At 37.2% G+C, this 20,633-nt stretch overlaps 1 protein-coding gene, 1 long non-coding RNA gene and 2 pseudogenes across 11 annotated transcripts; 1 reads left to right on the top strand and 3 right to left on the bottom strand.

The window, feature by feature from the left end:
• Positions 1-3,284: 3,284 nt before the first annotated feature.
• On the bottom strand, positions 3,285-6,542 carry LOC112805730 (arogenate dehydrogenase 1, chloroplastic-like; annotated as a pseudogene).
• Positions 6,543-7,016: 474 nt separating this feature from the next.
• On the bottom strand, positions 7,017-8,118 carry LOC140172992 (arogenate dehydrogenase 1, chloroplastic-like; annotated as a pseudogene).
• Positions 8,119-11,381: 3,263 nt separating this feature from the next.
• On the top strand, positions 11,382-12,618 carry LOC112696932 (uncharacterized). The gene is made up of 3 exons (XR_003150997.3): positions 11,382-11,663; positions 11,971-12,159; positions 12,295-12,618. It is a non-coding gene; the product is annotated as an uncharacterized lncRNA (long non-coding RNA).
• LOC112696929 (arogenate dehydrogenase 1, chloroplastic) lies at positions 12,419-20,633 on the bottom strand. Of its 10 annotated transcripts, none has more exons than XM_072197303.1 (6): positions 18,922-19,525; positions 18,703-18,793; positions 18,427-18,583; positions 15,208-16,510; positions 14,016-15,010; positions 12,419-12,935 (listed from the first exon to the last, which is right to left on the bottom strand). In XM_072197303.1, the coding sequence occupies exons 4-5, from the start codon at positions 16,323-16,325 to the stop codon at positions 14,044-14,046; spliced, it is 2,085 nt and encodes a 694-aa protein (XP_072053404.1). In that variant the 5' UTR covers positions 16,326-16,510; positions 18,427-18,583; positions 18,703-18,793; positions 18,922-19,525; the 3' UTR covers positions 12,419-12,935; positions 14,016-14,043. The 10 variants fall into 10 exon arrangements, with proteins under 10 accessions (XP_072053404.1, XP_025605676.1, XP_025605675.1 ...); XM_025749891.3 differs by having other exon boundaries at positions 12,419-12,924; positions 18,703-18,810; positions 18,922-19,424; XM_025749890.3 differs by having other exon boundaries at positions 18,703-18,810; positions 18,922-19,424.

Below are 20,633 nucleotides of genomic sequence, written 5' to 3' on the forward strand. Positions count from 1 at the left end.
CTCAAGATGACGCCAGCTGCGTCCTCTTTAGTAAAGGTGATAGTAGGGAGGTCAGGTGCCTCTCCTCCTCCCTCGACGTGGTATACCTCTTTGAGGTGTCTTTTGTGAGACAATTTGGAGATTCCTCCTCCCGCAAATCCTCCATGTATCATGTAAACATGTCTCTTTGGGGTACGAGGTGGTTGTTCTGTTCGTCCAACCTATTCGTCTCTTCTTTTTCTGGGCTCATCTATCTTACTGGCTAGGTACCGATCTAGTCTCCCTTCTCTTACCAATTTCTCTATGACATTCTTCAGGTTGAAGCACTCATTGGTGGGATGTCCATAGATTCGATGGTATTCGCAATATTTCGTCCGATTTCCTCCTCTCTTTTTGCTTTTAAGTGGACGGGGTGGTGGAATTTTCTCCGTGTGGCATACTTCTCTGTAAACTTCCATAAGAGACACCCGAAGAGGGGTGTAATTATGGTATTTCTTAATCTTTTTATCTCGGGAGGAGTTGAAGAATCCAGATTTTGGGGTTTCTCCTAGGCGAGAGTTTTCCTCCATGTTGATGTATTTTTCTGCTCGTTCTTGTACTTTATTCAGAGATGTGGGATGTTTCTTTGATATGGATTGACTAAAAGGTCCCTCTCGTAGGTCATTGATGAGACCCATAATGGCTGCTTCGGTTGGCAAACTCTGAATGTCCAGACATGCTTTATTGAATCTTTCCATATAGCTACAAAGACTTTCCTGATCTCCTTGCTTGATTCCTAGTAGGCTTGGGGCGTGTTTAATTTTGTCCTTCTGAATGGAGAATCTGGCTAAAACTTTTTGGCTAAGTCGTCAAAGCTTGAGATGGACCTGGGGGGCAGATTGTCGAACCACTTAATTGCTGCTTTTGTTAAGGTGGTCAGGAAAGCTTTGTACCGAGTTGCGTCTGAGGCATCGGTGAGATACATTATGCTTCGCAAGTTGCTGAGATGATGACTGGAATCTGTTGTGCCATCATATAAAGTCATATCGTGAGGTTTGAAACTTTTTGGGATTTTAACCTTCATGATCTCTTTGGTGAATGGGTCTTGGTCCTTCCGGGAACTATCCTCGTGACTGGATCGAGTAATTTTAGTTTTGAGATCAGCTTCGAGCTTATGGAGCTTGTCTTCTAATTCGCGGCGTCGCCTTACTTCCCTTCGTAGGTCTTTCTCGGCTTCCCGCTGGTATTCGACCTCTTTTTCGAGTTGTTTTAGGCGATCCTGAAGTGCTTCCATGGGTCCCGTGTTTAGGGAGTCCTTGTCTTTGTTAGGTTGAGAAGTATCGTCTAGTGTAACCTCCACGTTCTTATGTGGTGTTCTGTTCTCCACATCAGAGTTGTGGTCGTTGTCCAGGTTGTCTGCCATGATGGTGGGATGACTTTCAGGTTCCCCGGCAACGACGCCAATGTTCCAAGGGTTACCTGAAACTGTAGGTTAATCTCAGATGAAATCTGCTGTTGTGGTCAGAGATACTGTGTCTGACCTGTTCAGAGCTGGTGGTCGGAGCTGACGTGTCCGACTTGTTGGACTTGGCGGAGCTGCTGATCCTTCGTCACCGGAGGGTGGTGGTACCTGCAAGAGAATCCGATGCTTAAGTTAGCAAGAGTATTAAGCAGGTTTTTAGTAGAATTATAGTATGAGTTATACCTGGGTGCTCCAGTGTATTTATAATAGTGTGGAGTGATCTTCTCTTGAGATAAGATAGTTATCTTATCTTATCTTTGAGTGAAGTCATCTTATCTTCAAGGGAACCGTCCTTATCTTTCTAGGCTTGGGCTGCCTTTAGATTTGGGTCGTGTTCCTATGTTCGGGACTTCTTGGGCCTCTATAGCAGTTTCGGCCGATCTCTTTGAGAAGATGTCGGATATTCCTGACCTGAAGAGGTCGGTCGTCCCGTCGCCAAGCAGCCCGGGTTGAACAGCTCGACCCAGGGTATGAACAGGAGAAGAGAGTGACGATCATACGACAGATAGTTAATCTGGGGAGTGATTGGGGTTGAAGGGTTGAGGGTTGCAATATAGAGCATTGTTGTTTCAGTGGCGGTTCTTAGTGGTTAGCCTTGGCTGGTTTTATGAAAATTGATCTGGATGACATCGTTTGGTTTGTGTTTGGCCTCAGGAGGTTGCGACGGAGTATAGGGAGTGGGCGCCAGTGAGACAGTGGTTGCGGGACGAAGGCTGAAGTTTGTGGCAGAGTTCAGGACAGTGGCTTACGAACGATGGCTGCACAATGGAGGGCAAGGAAGTTTGTACTAATTGGTGTCGACTCCAGCATCAACCCTTTAAGAATCCTTCCAACGGTACGTGTAATGAACTGTGAACCGACAGCGTAACGGTTGTGATCCTCGCAACTCTTCTCCACCATCCTATAACCTTCTCTGGCAAATGCATTGAAGAACTTCTCATAGCGAGAAACACGGTGCTTCTCGTCAAGGATACAAACTTTCTCAAAGATGAATGGGAGGCCGGTTCATCCGTCAGATGTGGACTCAGGTTGGAACATCAGATGAGTGCAGAGGACGTCGAAATCATAGGGGAGGAGCTCAAGGAGGAGCTTCTTGGGGAATTCTTTGACGAAGAGGACGTCAACAAAGAGAATATTGTGCTAGAGGCACTGGAAAGGGAGCGTGAGGAGCACGCACTCCGTTGAGATTATGGAGCAGCACAGGAGTATTACTTTGGGATGCTCCTCCCATAGGTCATCGTGATTTTCGAAGAACAATACGCCAAGCTTTCTGACTGCGTTGGAGTGGTCAGAGTGGGAATAGGTGAGGACAGTGTGCCCCTGGCGGACTAATGTGGTGGCAAGGAACTGGCCCATGTTGCTGAAGCCGACAATTGCGATATTGAGGCGTTGAGAGATAGTAAACTCCTTGGCGAGGCTTGACTCGTAGTCAAAGAGATGAGCGACATAGATGGCGCACACGTGGAGGTGTCTGTAGGTAGAGGAAGAGCAACATAGATTCGATTTGGATGGTAGTGACAATGTGGAGGAGAGAGTGACCATTTACAACGGATAATGTAATATGGGAAGTGATTGGATGGGGTTGAAGGGTTGAGGGTTGCAATGCAGAGCATGGTTGTTTTGGCGGCGGTTCTGAGTGGTTAGCCATGGATGGTTTTTTGAAAATTTATCTAGACGACATCGTTTGGTTTGTGTTTGGGCTCGAGAGGTTGCGATGGAGTTCAAGGAGCTAGTGTCGGCGAGGAAGTGGCTGCGCGACGGAGGTAAGAGGTTGCGACGGAGTTCAGGACAATGGCTTCGATGTTCAAATGGTGGCTGCGCGATGGAGGGCAAGGAAGTTCATACTAATCAGCATCGACTCCGGCATCAATCCTTCAAGAATCCTTCCAACAATATGAGTAATTAACTCCGAAACGGCGGCATAACCATCATGATCCTTGCAACTCATCTTTACCATCCTAAAACCTTGTTTGGAAAACGCGTTGAGGAACTTCTCACAGCAAGAAACATGGTGCCCTCGTCGAGGATACGAACTTTCTTGAAGACGAAGGGGAGGCTGGTCCATTCGTCAGGTGCAGAGTCGGGTCCAAACATCGGTGAGAGTAAAGGACGCCGAAATCGGAGGGGAGGAGCTTCTTGGGGAATTCTTTGACAAAAAGGATGTCAAAAAAGAGAGTGTTACGCTTGAGGTGCTGGTGAAGGAGCGTGAGGAGCACGCGCTTCGTTGAGATTATGAAGGAGCAAAGGAGGATCACTTCGGGGTTTTGGAAGAACAATACGCCAAGATTTTTGGCTGTGGCGGAGTGGTCGGAGCAGGAGTGGGTGAGGACGGTGCGGCCCTAGCAGACTAATGTGGTGGCAAAGAACTAGCTGAAGTGAGAATATGGATAGGAGGATAGAGTGACGGTTGAGGATATGGCAAACAGGGTAATCTGGAGAGTGATTGAATGGGGTTGATGAGTTAAGGGTTGCAATGGAGAGCATAGTTGTTTCGACGTCAGTTCTGAGTGGTTAGTCATGGCCGGATTTCAAAAATTTGATCTGGATGACGTCGTTTGGTTTGTGCTAAAGCTCAGGAGGTTGTGATGGAGTTCAGAGAGCTGGCACTGGCGTGACAGTGGCTGCGCAACGAGACAAGAGGTTGCGACGGAGTTCAGGACAGTGGCATCAAAGTTCAAACGATGGCTGTGCGATGCAGGGCAAGGAAGTTTCTTGAAGATGAATGGGAGGCTGGTCCATCCTTCAAATGCAGACTGAGGTCCAAATATCGGGTGAACGCAAAGGATGTCGAAATCGGAGGGGAGGAGCTCAAGGAGGATCTGTTCATCAGATTTCTCTGGCAACATAGACCTCTTTGGCAAAGCAAGGACCTGTTCTTCATTTTCAGATGCAATCGGCTAAAAGGCTGGTTCTTCAATGATTCAAAAGCCAAAATCTTTCTAGTTGCTCCCTGGCATTTAAATTATACAAGAATAAGATCAGAGTGAGATCATTTCTGGATGTTGCTTGATGAGCGGATAATTTATACGCCTTTTGGCATTATTTTTAATATGTTTTTAGTATGATTTAGTTAGTTTTTAGTCTATTTTTATTAGTTTTCAATTAAAATTCACTTTTCTGGACTTTACTATGAGTTTTTGTGTTTTTCTGTGATTTCAGGTATTTTCCGGCTGAAATTGAGGGATCTGAGCAAAAATCTGATTCAGAGGCTAAAAGGACTGCAGATGCTGTTGGATTCTGACCTCCCTGCACTCGAAGTGAATTTTCTGGAGCTACAGAAGCTCAATTGGCGCGCTCTCAACGGTGTTGGAAAGTAGACATCCTGGGCTTTTCAGCAATGTATAATAGTCCATACTTTGCCCGAGATTTGATGGCCCAAACCGGCGTTTCAAATCAGCTTCAGAATTCCCAGCGTTTAACGCTGGAACTGGCATAGAAATTGGAGTTAAACGCTCAAACTGGCATAAAAGCTAGCGTTTAACTCCAGAAAGAGCCTCTACACGAAAATGCTTCAATGCTCAGCCCAAGCACACACCAAGTGGGCCCGGAAGTGGATTTTTCTGTCATTTACTCATTTCTGTAAACCCTAGGTCACTAGTTCACTATTAATAGGATCTTTTGACATTGTATCTGTACCTCATGACACTTTACACGTTTCTCATTGTATCTTCTACAGCATGAGTCTCTAAACCCAATGGTTGGGGGTGAGGAGCTCTGCTGTGTCTTGATGGATTAATGCAATTACTACTGTTTCTTATTCAGTCATGCTTGCTTCCGTTCTAAGATATCACTTGTTCTTAACCCGGATGAATGTGATGACCCGTGACACTCATCATATTCTCAACTATGAATGCGTGCCTGACAACCACCTCCGTTCTACCTTAGATTGAGTAGATATCTCTTGGATTCCTTAATCAGAATCTTCGTGGTATAAGCTAGAATTGATGGCGGCATTCAAGAGAATCCGGAAGGTCTAAACCTTGTCTGTGGTATTCTGAGTAGGATTCAATGATTGAATGACTGTGACGAGCTTCAAACTCGCGATTGTGGGGCGTTAGTGACAGACGCAAAAGAATCACTGGATTCTATTCCGACATGATCGAGAACCGACAGCTGGATAGCCGTGCCGTGACAGGGTGCGTTGAACATTTCCACTGAGAGGATGGGAGGTAGCCATTGACAACGGTGAAACCCTACATACAGCTTGCCATGGAAGGAGCCTTGCGTGTTTGAAGAAGAAGACAGTAGGAAAGCAGAGGTTCAGAAGACAGAGCATCTCCAAAACCTCAACCTATTCTCCATCACTGCAATTCAAGTACCTGTTTTATGTTCTTTTGCATTTTACAATCAATCCTGATAATCTTTGATATCCTGACTAAGAGTTACAAGATAACCATAGCTTGCTTCAAGCCGACAATCTCCGTGGGATCGACCCTTACTCACGTAAGGTATTACTTGGACGACCCAGTGCACTTGCTGGTTAGTTGTGCGGGATTGCAAAGTGTGATTGCAATTTCGTGCACCATTACTCACAAAGATTATCTGCATTGCTGAAACATGAAACCCCCAACTCTCGAGCCACATCAGAGTAGTCTGATCTAGAATATGCCGAAACCTCATGACCTTGACTAACTATAGTTTTCACAAGGAACTGACCAAAGTTTCCAAAACCAACGATTGCAATCTTGAGCTTTGTGTTCTCATCAGACGAGCTAAATTGTTTGAAGCGAAACTACTTAGCAGAGCAACATCATTGGATCTGCATTATTAGCATCATTACTCATTAATCATTATTACGTATTAACCCTTTTCCCATCACAAGAACAACATCTTCCGAATTCAAAATAATTAAGTTGCATGCTCTCAATCTCAACAAACACAAACACTCTCTAAAACATCAATCACAAATATTCACACAATGTAGCAAAAATCCCTGAGATTTTTTTCAAGTTCCAAATATCAAATACCTGGAATGCAGCAATGTAGATCCATTACGAGCTTACCGGAGCAGTGCATGGTTGTTACTTCCATCCAGCTGATGCAACCTTTCACCGTTCTCCATCATCTGATTCTTGACCTCATGATGAAACTAATAGCAGTAAAGTGATTCCAAATATCGCACCTAAATACATGATCATTCTGCTCTACTATTATCGACGCAGCAAGCTAGACATGGAATGAAAACTAAGAAATATAAGGGAGTTACAATATATTGAGAATTACAACATTTTTCTTTTAATTTCAATGGGACAGAGCAGCCAAACTTTGAGATTATTGAATATGAAATTTTAGAATTAACTGATTTATTTAAACTTACTATTAGAATAATTGGGACCTGCAATGCCTACCAATGGGATGGAAATCTTTGGCAATAATTCATTTGGTGTCTATAGTTTTTGAAAGAGGTGATGACGCATCATTGTCTTTAGATTTTTCTAGAAACATAGACCTCTCTAGCAAAGCAAAAATCTGTTCTTCATTTTCAAATAGCTGCTTTCGGTAGATACTATGTAATCAGCGAAAAGTTACTTCTAAATTATTCAAAAGCCAAATCAAATCTTTCTAGTTATTCCTTGGCATTTAAATTATACAAGAATAAACCATAGTACAGATCAAAACTATCCCCCACGGTATTTTTCACCAAACTCAACAAAGTTTCATAACCCTTTGTGTTGATTGGTGTTGTCTCTAATCCCGATTTTTCTACAAATCTTCCTATTTGTGTGTAACAAACTGGGATTCAGCTGATGCCAATCATATTCAACACAAGACATTTCAACGATCGGGCATCCTTCACTAGAAAAAATGTCGAGAAACCAATAACATCGCAATATTCTTGATTCTTCGTTCCCAATTCTAACTTTGTCATAAACAAGAGGAAGGTTTTTCTAGCCATTCTTTCCACTCTCCGACCTAAACATGGGATGTGTGTAGAGAACAAAAAATTAGGATGCAAGTGTTGAAGGAAGATGTTTCTAGGAATCTCTTTGACGGATAGTACATCAACAAACAATGTACTTCTCTTCAACCTTTGGAAAGGTAATTATTTAAGAACATTAACCGTCGATAGGAAGGAAGTGCAGAGTAAAATCACTTCTAGATGCTGCTCACAAAAATCATCTGTGTCGCTGAAATACGAAACCCCCCACCTCCTGAGCCACATCAAAGTAGTTTGATTTAGAATACGCCAAAAACCTCATGACCTTGACTAACTATAGTTTTTACAAGGAACTGACCAAAGTTTTCAAAACTAACTATTGCAATCTTAAGTTTTGTGTTCTCCTCAGACGGGTTAGAATTGTTTAAAGCGAAACTACTTAGCAGAGCAACATCATTAGATCTGCATTATTAGTATGGTTAGTCATTAATAATTATTATGTATTAACCCTTTTCCCATCACAAGAACATCTTCTGATTTCAAAATGATTAAGTTGCTTGCTCTCAATCTCAACAAACACGAACACTCTCTAAAACATCAATTACAAATATTCACACAATGTAGCAAAAACTCCTGAGATTTTTCAAGTTCCAAATATCAAATACCTGGAATGCAGCCATGCATATCCATTATGAGCTCGCCGAAGCAGTGCATGGCTGTTATTTCCAACCAGCTGATGCAACCTTTCACCGTTCTCCATCAACTAATTCCTGACCACGTGATGCAACTACGAATGGAGAGTGTAACACCCTCATTATCAGAATATCACGCTTCTGGCTGTGCCACTCTGATAGCAAGAAGCATTACGACGACTTCATATATCTAATAATAAAATAGGTGCTTTTTGACTCAAAACTGTATCTTTGTTTTCTTTGAAAAAAAATCAAAAAAAATACTTTATCTTGTAAGAGGGATAGAAATTATACGTTTTGTATGTATATTATTCTTATAAGCTATTTATGTAGAAAGTTTTGTATTTATGCATATGCTTGTTTGTTTTTAAGATAAAGTTTTTTTTTTCCAGTTTTTTCTAAAGAAAACAGCATATGGTTTCGAGTCAAAAGCTCCTATTTTATTATTAGATATATGAATTCGTCGTAATGCTTCTTGCTATCAGAGTGACGCAGGCGAAAGTGTGACATTCTGATAGTGAAAATGTTATAGAGAGCATGATTGTTTTGGCGACAATTCTGAGTAGTTAGTGGTGGCTTCAGAGAAACAGTGAAGAGGACTCTGAAATCGTGGCAGTCACAACTCACAAGTACAATATACGAGGGGACTATTTGTAAGATGATTTTTCTATCTTTTTTCTTTATCTTTAGAGTTTAATTTGGATGTAAGGACATTTTACATAATAGTTAACAAATATATTTAATTTGTTAGATGATTATATATCTTAAATTTTAAATTTTAAATCATTTATGTATTAATATAAAAAATAATTATTTTGTTATTTTATTATTTAATTAAATATATGTATAAAATTATTTTATATCAATAATGTCTAAAAATCAATTTTTTAAAAAATTAGATAAATTAATTTTTTTATAATTACTTTACAATATAATAAATGATAGAATAATATTAATTAATATCAATTTCTGTTTTAACTTTGTTCACCTAATTTACAATAGTATATATTTGAATGAGTTTTTATATATTTTTAATGGATTTAACTAATTTGTATCCTAAGAATAAGTGTTAAAATTGTAAATTAAATTTTTATTAAAATATATAAAAAAATTTTAAATTTTTCAATGTATTTTTTTTGTATTCATTAAAGCAATATTTAAAATTTTTTATTAATAATAGTCTTATTATATAATTTTAATGCACATATTAGCTAAACTTATTTTAAAATTTTCCATGTTCGTTATCTTTAAATTTAATGACTTTATAAATCAAACACCAATCTAAATGTGCAATAATTGTTTCCTTAATAAGTTTATCTTATTAATTGTTTATGGGTTTAATTAACATAATATACGATAAAATTACTAATTAAAAAGTCTTTATAAAATAGATGCACAAATTTTAAACTTTTAATACATTTATTATATCTTTGTTAAAGTAAAATATTTAAAAAAATATTACTAGTAATTTTAACTTATATCCAAATACGTGTTAATTAAATCCTTTGTTTATTACCAAAAAGGTGTTTATGCTGCCATTAACTTTAATCTATCTTTTTTTACGTTAAAAATCATATATAGCAATTTAATATATGTTTAATGTTTAATTAGTAATTCCTTCTTGAACATTCTTTATGTATAATTCTTATTAATTAAATAAATTTTAATTATACATATTTTAATGTTTAACATTAATGAATAATAATACATGAAAATTATGTTTGATTTGCTTGTGTTGAACATTGTTCTTATGAAATTGTTGTAGAATTAATCTTAATTTTTTTTAAAATTTAGCCGTCAGGGATTTGAAAAAGTAAGAAGAAAGGTCTTAAACTTTTTATCATCCTGACGCCGAGCTATTTTTTCGCAGGACCTCTCCTACAATATTGTCACTGCAGTAGAGTTTAACCATATTTGATACAAATCCAAAATTTCTGAGACAAAATTAAAATAAAATAAAATTTACAGATATTTTTAAAACTTTTGTCAAACTTTAGCAACAAAAAATATACTTTACCATAAATTTAATATTAATTTTTTATTTTTTTATTAAATAATTTTTATATATATAAATTAATTTATTTTAATTTTTCATGGATATAAATTTAGTTGTATATAATTTCAGATCTTTTGTCGCCTAAATTTTTTTACTATATGTCCAAAAGAAGTCCAAATTATTAAAGACTAAAATTCCTTACCAATACCTACTTATATATTTTCTGAAATTGACATTTTTTTTTGGATTTATTCTGACTTAACGGACTATTTATATTAACCAAGTGATGTACTATTGGGATTGATGTTTATTTTTCACTTATAATCGAATTTTTTTCGCCGCTTTTTTTTTTAAATGTTAAATTTTAAAATTATAATACTTTAATTTTGGTTTGTAAATTATATATTATGACATAAATATTATAATGATGATATTAAAGAAGTTAGTGTAAAAATTGTGAGAAATGTATTAACACAGAGAAACTTTTAAACCGGTTGCGTGACATCCTTGAGCTTCCTTCTCATTGTTTCCACTCAATGACAGCTTTTTTATATTTCCACCGTATGAATAATTTATAGTATATCTTAGTGACTATATTGAACGAAACAACAAAGTTCCACTTCCGTACCGAAGAATACTAGAACCGCTTCCTATTTTATAATATAGTGAATTATACGCCATGTGAATTGTTGATCTATCCTATACTATAATAATTAACAATTAAGTATCACTGCAAATGAACAATGCAAAATCCGGATACCTATCGTTAACTAAGCTGAAATATCAATTTAATATTAAGTAGTACATTGTTTATTTTACTACTTTATCGTTGTGAAATAATTTCCCTTGCTGGTTAGGTGAAATTCGATTAAACAAAATTCTTATAGATCATATAATTCTTTGTCGAGAAAAAAAATGGATTAATAATTTTCTTTTCTTTTTTGTAAATTGTTCGTTTGTGGTCAATGCAAGTCCAAAGTGGTACACCTAGTTGGCTTTTTTTTTTTGGTCTTGTGCATTACACCCCACTCACACACACTACTATTACTAACATGAGTTCTATATTCTTCATTGAGGATTCGAATTCGAATGAAGCTCCCAACGAGGCAGGTGATGTTGCCATAGATCCAAGGCCTCGGCTGCACACCTAGTTGGCTTAAGTTTTGGTGCCTGCAGAAGGTTTTAAATATTTGATAAAGATGCATAAGACCCACAATATTAATTTTTGGTCAAGAAGGCCCACAATTTTAATGTTTAATCCCATTTAAATTTGGGCCTGTATTCGTTCTCCCAAGTCCCTAACATTATACATGCTGAAATGGTTCCAACTTAAGTGCACACCGTTAACCAAAAAAGAAAAAAAGTGCGGGTTCTTTGATGATAAGGCTTGTGGGTCTGTTCTACTTGGTGGTGAGTTTGTTGAGCTTCACTGGAGTGAATGCTATGCATGGAAGGGAAAGTAGTGGACATGAAGCAGTGAAAGGAATAATGATACATGGTAAATCTCACATTGGAAGGATTGATGATGATTTTGTCTGTGCAACTCTTGATTGGTGGCGTCCTCAGAAATGTGACTATGGAACATTTAGCTGGGGTCATGCTTTTCTTCTCAACCTGGTATTCTTTCTTTGTTTCTGCAGATCAATATGCTTCTGATATTGCTGCTTTAAGAAACATAATCATGATGTATATAGAGGGATTAGGCATAAGCCACTGGTCATTGCTCCAGGTGGCTTCTATAAACAAATTGGTTCCAGGAATTTGTAAACAAATCTGGTAAATCTGTTGATGTGGTATCTCATCACACATTATATAACCTCGGAGCAGGTATCATCCACCAAATAGGAATACTAATGTTATAATATTTGACCAATGTTTATGAATTTTGGTTATAACAAAAGCTACTACTTTATCTTACATTCAGGAGTTGATGAGCACCTAATTGAAAAAATTCTTGAACCATCATATCTTGACTAGTGGCTAGCACATTCAGTGGCCTCAAAAACATACTTCAAAAATCAGCAACCAGAGCAAAAGCATGGGTTGGTGAGGCAGGAGAGACTTACAACAGTCGCCACCATCTTGTGTCTGATGCATTTGTCTACAGCTTCTGGTTAATTCAACTAACTCACCTTGATTTTTTTTCATTTTTATTTTTGTTTTTATTTTATTTTATTTTATTTTTTTTTTTTTTTGTCATTGGAGATTCTACAAGCATTTGCTCTAATGTTAATACATCATAACACAGGTATTTGGATCAGCTTGGAATGTCGGCTGTTTATGACACCAGAACATACTGCTTTTGTGTCAAATCCAGATTATTATAGATACCAAATATTAAATTTCATAGTTGAAGGAGGACCAGCATATTATTGTGGACTATTTTCATTTTAGCTTTCAAGTGTCATTCTCTTCAGAAAAATATTGTGTGCTAATTATACAACCTCGCACATACCTTTCTACCATTGGTTGAGGGTGTAGACTTATCATATGCAGATCACACATTCTATCCAATGGTGAAAAGATGCATTGTTTAGATATATAAAATAAAAATGAGTACAAAGATTTGCAATGTTTGTGTTAGAAACTCAATGTGAAATCCAACTGTGACAAAAATAATGAGTCTTAAAATCACCATTTTTAATTTTACTATTATTGAATCAATTACACTAATGCTTGCTACTTTGGCATATATGTAATGAGGGAGCATACACTTACCACATTCCCAACCAGCAATGCTGTAATTCTTTCTTACAATGTAACGGATAAAAGATTCGGCATTGAAGAAGTTCCATGGTCCAACTGCAGAACCAGATTGTATGGTTCTTCCAACAAGAGCATTCAATCCAAAGATAACCTTAGCCCTTAGCCCTTAGCCCTGAAATATACCTATCATTAATGTTAAACTTGTTACTAACGAGATGATTCAAAATCTATGAATAATTGGATATTATTAAGTTTTAAATTTTTTTAAAAGATAATTAATAGAATATAATAAAATCTTATATAATTCAACCAAATATATCAAATCACACATTATTCAAATACAAATTTAACATAATAACATACACATAAAATTTCCAACATATAAATTAAAATAAAATGAATTAGAGTTACTTACAAAACTTATATACATAAGGACATTTAAGTAAATTATTTTTTGTGGAGATTTCATAGGTCCCGTGGGGCGGGTACCTCAATCCCCTCCCCCGTCTCCATTTATTCATGGGGGTGGGTCTCCATCCCTATAGAAATTTTGCATGTCCCCGTTAACCTCCTCGTCGTAGGTAATTCGAGCGGTATCCATGGGCGCGGATTTTTTTGCCATCCCTCAGCATTGTCCATGATCACACTTCACAGCAGTTTTCATGATCATTTCCTGCTTTCACGTTATACCTAGTGAATATTTGCATTTTAAGTCACTCAATTCCTACAAATATCCCACTTTTATCTAAAGTATCTATATTTTTCATTTCAATGAATATCTCACTTCAGATTCAGAAGGGGAGCTTTAGAACAACAATTGAGTTGTCTCCGTGTGAACCCAGGATCACGGGTTAAAGCTGTGAAAACAGCCACTGATTTAATTATTAGGTTAGGCTGCGTACATCATATCCTTTGGATGCAACTCTTTCCCGAACCCTGCGCTAACACAGGATGCTTATCCACTGGACTGCGCTTTATCTCACTGAAGATTCAGAACACTTAAATCTACATTTATCGCCAATAACTGCATTGGCACCTAAATACATGATCATCCAGCTCCACTATTATCGATGCAGCAAGCTAGACATGGAATGAAAACTAAGAAATATAGAGGAGTTAAAATATATTGAGAATTACAACATTTTTCTTTTATTTTCAATGGGACAGAACAGCCAAACTCCAAGAATTATTGAATGTGAAATTTTAGAATTAACAAATTTACTTGAACCTACTATTAGAATAATTGGGGCCTGAAATGCTTACAAATGAGATGGAAATCTTTGGCATAAATTCATTTGGTGTCTACAGTTTTTGAAAGAGGTGATGATGCATCACTGTCTTCAGATTTTTGTGGCGGCGTAGACCTCTCTGGCAAAGCAAGGATCTGTTCTTCATTTTCAAATAGATGCTTTCGGTAGATACTATGCAATCGTCCGAAAAGTTGCTTCTTCAATGATTCAAAAGCCAAATCGAATCTTTCTAGTTGCTCCATGGCATTTAAATTATACAAGAATAAACCATAGTACAGATCAAAACTATCCTCCACGGTATTTTCCACCAAACTCAACAAAGTTTCATAACCCTTTGTGTTTATTGGTGTTGTCTCTAACCCCAGTTTTTCTAAAAATCTTCCTGTTGTGTGTGTAACAAACTGGGATCCAGCTGCATACCAATCGTGTTCAGCACAAGACATTTCAACCATCCGGCATCCTTCACTAGCAAAAATGTCAAGAAACTGACAACATCGCAATATTCTTGATTCTTCGTTCCCAATTCTAACTTTGTCATAAACAAGAGGAAGGTTTTTCCAGCCATTCTTTCCACTCTCCGGCCCAAACATGGGATGTGTGCAGAGAACATCAAAATCAGGAGGCAAGTGTTGAAGGAAAAGGTTTCTAGGGAACTCTTTGACGGATAGTACATCAACAAACAATGTACTTCTCTTCAACCTTTGGAAAGGTAATGATTTAAGAACTTTAACCGTCGAAAGGATGGAAGTGCAGAGTAAAATCACTTCTGGATGCTGCTCACAAAGATCATCTGCGTTGCTGAAATATGAAACCCCCAACTCCCGAGCCACATCAGAATAGTCTGTTCTAGAATACGCCAAAACCTGATGACCTTGACTAACTATAGTTTTTGCAAGAAACTGACCAAAGTTTCCAAAACCAACGATTGCAATCTTGAGCTTTGTGTTCTCATCAGACGGGCTAGAATTGTTTGAAATGGAACTACTTAGCAGAGTAACATCATTGGATCTGCATTATTAGCATCATTACTCATTAATCATTATTATGTATTAACCATTTTCCCATCACAAGAACATCTTCCAAATTCAAAATGATTAAGTTGCTTGCTCTCAATCTCAACACGAACACTCTAAAACATCAATCACAAATATTCACACAATATAGCGAAAATTCCTAAGATTTTTCAAGTTCCAAATATCAAATACCTGGAATACAGCAATGCAGATCCATTACGAGCTCGCCGGATCAGTGCATGGCTGTTACTTCCATCCAGCTGCTGCAACCTTTCACCGTCCTCCATCAACTGATTCCTGACCACGTGATGCAACCGCGCAATGAGCTGCTTCCTGAGATCCTCAAACGCCAAATCAAGCTTCTCCAGCATCTCCAAAGAATTCTTATTAAACATGAACAAACCATAATACAAATCAAAGCTATCCCCAGCAGTGTTCTCCACCAACCCCAACAAACTCTCGTACCCTTTCGTATTAATCGGTGTCGACTCCAACATCAACCCTTCAAGAATCCTTCCAACGGTATGAGTAATGAACTGCGAACCAGCAGCATAACGATCATGATCCTCGCAACTCATCTCCACCATCCTGCAACCTTCTTTGGCAAACACATTGAGGAACTTCTCACAGCGAGAAACACGGTGCTCCTCGTCAAGGATACGAACCTTCTCGAAGACGAATGGGAGGCCGGTCCATCCGTCACGTGCGGACTCAGGTCCGAACATCGGGTGAGTGCAGAGGACGTCGAAATCGGAGGGGAGGAGCTCAAGGAGGAGCTTCTTGGGGAATTCTTTGACGGAGAGGACATCAACGAAGAGAGTGCTGCGCTTGAGGCGCTGGAGAGGGATCGTGAGGAGCACGCGCTCCGTTGAGATTATGGAGGAGCAGAGGAGGATCACTTCGGGATGCTCCTCACATAAGTCGTCGGGGTTTTGGAAGAACAATACGCCAAGCTTTTTGGCTGCGGCAGAGTGGTCGGAGCGGGAGTGGGCGAGGACGGTGTGGCCCTGGCGGACTAATGTGGCGGCAAGGAACTGGCCGAAGTTGCCGAAGCCGACAATTGCAATCTTGAGGCGCTGGGAGATGGTGAACTCCTTGGCGAGCTTTGACTCGTAGTCGAAGAGCTGAACGGCGTCAATAGCACGCACGCGGAGGGGTCTGTCAGTGGAGGAAGAGCAATAGGGATTTGATTTGGGTGGTAGTGAGAATGTGGATGGGAGGAGAGAGTTACGGTTGAGGATACGACATACAGTATAACTTGGGGTGTGATTGAATGGGGTTGAAGGGTTGAGGGTTGCAAAGGAGAGCATGATTGTTTCGGCGGCGGTTCTGAGTGGTTAGCAGTGGCCTCAGAGAAACAGTGAAGAGGACTCCGAAACCGTGGCAGTCACAACTCACAAGTACAATCAAGGATCTGAAAACTGAACCAATCATCAAACCGCTCGAGCTACTGGTTCATCGGTTTAGAAGTTCAACCGGTTCAACCGTTGTTCAACTGAAATAACCGAATTATAATAAAATAACATCAAATTATAAATAAATATACAAAAATATAAATATATTCTGTTATAAATCTTAAATATATACAAATTAAAAGTATAATTCCAATTAAAATCTCATAATCACATTTAAATACAACACGAGTCAAATATAAAAAACCAAATATTAAAGGTCAAAACTTATATAAGTATAAAATTTATATATATGAAATTTAAGATAGTTACAAGAAACAAAAAAAAATTCATCGAATTAACCAAACCAATAATAAATATTCGATCATCTACTTATCTGGTTAATTGAGTTTATTCAGTTAATTCAATTCATCTATTTCTTCATTAAAAACAAAGATGACAAATTTATTTCTTCTCTAACAAAAGACTGATCATAATGAACAAATAGAAACTCCGAAAAACTTTTAGCAAAATTTTCAAAATAATTTTCAGCTGATCACAATTTTAGCAAAATTTCAGCACAATTTTAACAAAGATTAACAATCTTTTTCCAAAAATTAACTAAAAAAACCAGCAGTGAACTAATCATTCAATGATTCAATCAACACCAAAAATACAGAATATAGAGTACAGAACAGTACTGGAGCATAGCTAATCATTCAATGATTCAAGTTATGGAAGGAAAAGCTCTAAGATGGTTCAATCATCGCTAACGACCAGATATGCTTTCAATCTTGCCAGAATCAATCAATAATTCAGCAATCATCAACCACAATTTCAGATCTAAAACCAGTAACAGCAGAAATTATCAAGGTTCTGAGAACCGGACCGGTCATCGAACCGCTTTAGTCATCAGCTCATTGGTTTAGTAGTTTAACCGGTTACACCATGGTTCAACTGAAAAAATCGTTTTGGAGTTATATCTTTGAAGTTTCAAATAACAGAAGCAGCAATCATTCAAGAAATGAACCCTTTTCTCTTCAAACTCTCTACAATTTCAGTAAAATAAACTACTTTTCATGTATTTGCATACAGTTTTAGTCCAAAGCTTTAAAAAATATGCTTTTAACTAGCTTCTTAGTACAATCAGTTTTTAACATGTAAAATTAGAAATACAAAAATTGTAAAATCCTTAACCTTATATTTTAATTAAGACTAAGATTAAGTAGCCCAGCTAGTATAAAAAAATATACTAAGTTTCAATTCCAAATCTAATTGACTAACAACTGCTGCATTATACATGATTGCGAAGTACTCCAAAAGTGTATGAAATATTGAAATGCACCATTCAATGCAACAAAAACCTATGCAGGATGCACTGTACAACAAAAGTATAGTTCAGGACTTGTATATGGGAAAATAAGATAGTAAATCAAAAATAAAATTTTTTCACCATATCACCATATTTAAAAACTCATATATCCACCTTAAACTAAGACAAATAAATTAATCTCAGAATTAAGCCAGTCATAATGCAGCACAATTTGTGAAACTTAATGACACACAAAAGTCAGTCTTAAGACCCAAATAAAAGGGTGCTTATAGAACATAATTCATATTTCCTAGCACTAGTATAACCTGATTCCTAATAATTCAAAGGCTAGATTTATTAATGCTATTGTGCTAGAATAAAAGATCTAATTTCCCTAACCCAGGTAGAAGCAGTCTATTTCCAGCAAGGTTGGGAATGTTTTGAACAAAATATTGGTATTCAATTAATTATTAAGACAGTCACAATTTATGCATAATTAAATCACAAAACAATAAAACACAAACCAGCACATCATCAGCTCATCACTACCCAAAAAGATCACAAAACACAACAGCAGAACAGAGCAGCCAAAGCTAATCAATAATCATTAATCAAATAATCAATCAACAAAAAACGTAAACATTCAATAATCATTCAATGATTTCTGAAAAGAGCATAAAAAAGAAACAAGAACAAGTGAGCACTGACTGCGGCGGACGAAGCTCAAAGAGACAAGCCCTGACTGCGGCGGATGGTGGCAAACACGGCTGCTCCCTGCGGCTGTGGTGGAGGCTAGGGTTTTTCTCTTGGTTGAGCTTCTGATCTCTGAACTCGAAGGAAAGAGATTGGAGTGGAGAAGGGTTTTCTTCAATAAAATCACAAAACATTCAATAATCAATTAATCATCATGTGATTTGATTTCTGAGCAGAGCATTAAAAAAATTTAAAAAAAAAACGAAGAACAAGTGAGCAGTGAGCACTGACCTTCGGTCTGAGACGGCGAGCAAATTAGTAATTATAATGAAGCAGCAACACAAATTCGCCAACAACAGAACCAACCGCAACAACTAGAAAACTTCATGCCAACAATAACTTCAGAATCACAACAACAATAACTTCAGAATCCAATTTCAGAACACAAACTCAGCTCAGAATCTTAAAAATTAACTAAAAAATAAAGATGAAACTGAAGAAATGGCCTACTGGTGAGACGCCGAGGGAGGAACGGCGGTGACAGAGTGAGCTCGGAGAGAGTGTGAGCTCGGAGTAACACGGCGCTGACAATGACCTCGTAGAGATAGAGAGAGACGCCGAGAACAGAGCTCGTTACGGCGAGGAGACGACAGCCGAGCAGGAGCAGTTCGCGACGGCAACGAGAAGAGCTCCGAGCAGAGATTCCACCGCGAGGAGAAGAGGGTGAGTGGCAGAGACGTTCAGCGACGGCACTCTCTATCAGTCACAAATCCAGTGGCGACGGCGAGCTCTGGCCGAGGAGAGGAGTTCGGCAATGGTAGGAGCTGCCGCCTGCTGCAGCTAGTGGTGGCTGGCTGATGAGTGTTGATGATGAGTTGATGAATCGCGGGACTGGAGAGGCCTTTAGGATTAACTGGTTAAGAGTGGGTCAGTGAGTGAGTGGAGGCTATAGGGTTGCCGTTTGAGGTTGCTTTTCTCAATCAGGAAGGGGCTGGAAGGAGGAGTGAGTGAGTGAGGTCGCCAGGGTGCTGCACTTTGATCAGGGAAAATTTTTGAAAATCGGACAGATTTTGGTTCGGTTCGACCGATTGATTTTCAACTGATTTGACGGTTCAACAACAATTTTCAATTTTGATGGTTATAGTTTCTAATCGGATCACAAATTTTATCGGTTCATAATTCAACCGATTCGATCCAACTTATTTTCAGAACTTTGAGTACAATATATGAGGGGTTATTTGTAAGCTGAATTTTCTATTTTTTTCTTATTTTATAAAATTTAATTTGGAGGATTTTTTTAAATATTATTTTATTTATCAATATATATAATTTGGACATAATTTACGTTTTTTTTGTATCTTATTATTTATAGCATTTATTGTAAACAAATTAATTATATCTCATTTATACTGTATATAAAATAAGACACGTAATATATGAGAATTGACGTATTTTATATATTGTTTATGATGTAAATAAAATATATTCATAATTAATTTATTTATATTATAAATAAAATATATATTTATAAACAAAAGATATAATTTTTAAAATAATAAAAATATTAATAATTTAATTTAAATCAATTTAAAAAAATCAATATATTTTATTATTATTTTGATCGAATGAAATATTAACAAAGGTTGTAGTTGCATCATTAAATTTGAAAAAATTTCAAAAATAAGAGCAGTTTGTTTGTTTCATTGGGGTCAAAATCCTGTCCCACTCCGAAATGTTTTCCAATTGTGCATCAACTATCTCTTCCCTTTTCTATTATATTATTTAAACAGTCATTCTTCCTTTTGCATAATTCATTCAAATTTTTAAACTTTGTGATTTTTTTAATTTATTTTTATTATTTAATTAAATTTCAAACTACCCACTATTTTTTAAAGAGAATTTGAAACAACACATTCCCATATTCATTTGAAAATTTGAAACATTACGCTATTTTTTTCTAGAAGAGCGAAGAAGGAGTCTCTACGTTAATTGAATATTTTAATTTTTTTTACCATATAGTTACTTTAAAAGATTTTTTATTTTTATAAATTAAATAAAAATAATAATTATTGAAATAAATAATTTATAAAATATTTACTGAAATAAATATTTCTCTTATCTCGTTTACAATGTAAACGAAATAAGCCAGATAGACGCAACACATATATATCTTGTATTCTTGTTTACAGTATAAATGTTTGTAATGTAAACGAGATATACAT

The sequence above is a fragment of the Arachis hypogaea genome, chromosome 6 (genome assembly GCF_003086295.3).
Source record: "Arachis hypogaea cultivar Tifrunner chromosome 6, arahy.Tifrunner.gnm2.J5K5, whole genome shotgun sequence".
Taxonomy (NCBI): Eukaryota; Viridiplantae; Streptophyta; class Magnoliopsida; order Fabales; family Fabaceae; genus Arachis; species Arachis hypogaea.

Coding starts and splice junctions, on each gene's coding strand:
- LOC112696929 (XM_072197303.1), bottom strand. CDS start 16,325: ATGCTCTCCTTTGCAACCCTCAACCCTTCAACCCCATTCAATCACACC. Junction 15,011..15,207: donor TCTGCATTGCTGTATTCCAG/GTATTTGATATT, acceptor CTAATAATGCAG/ATCCAATGATGTTACTCTGC.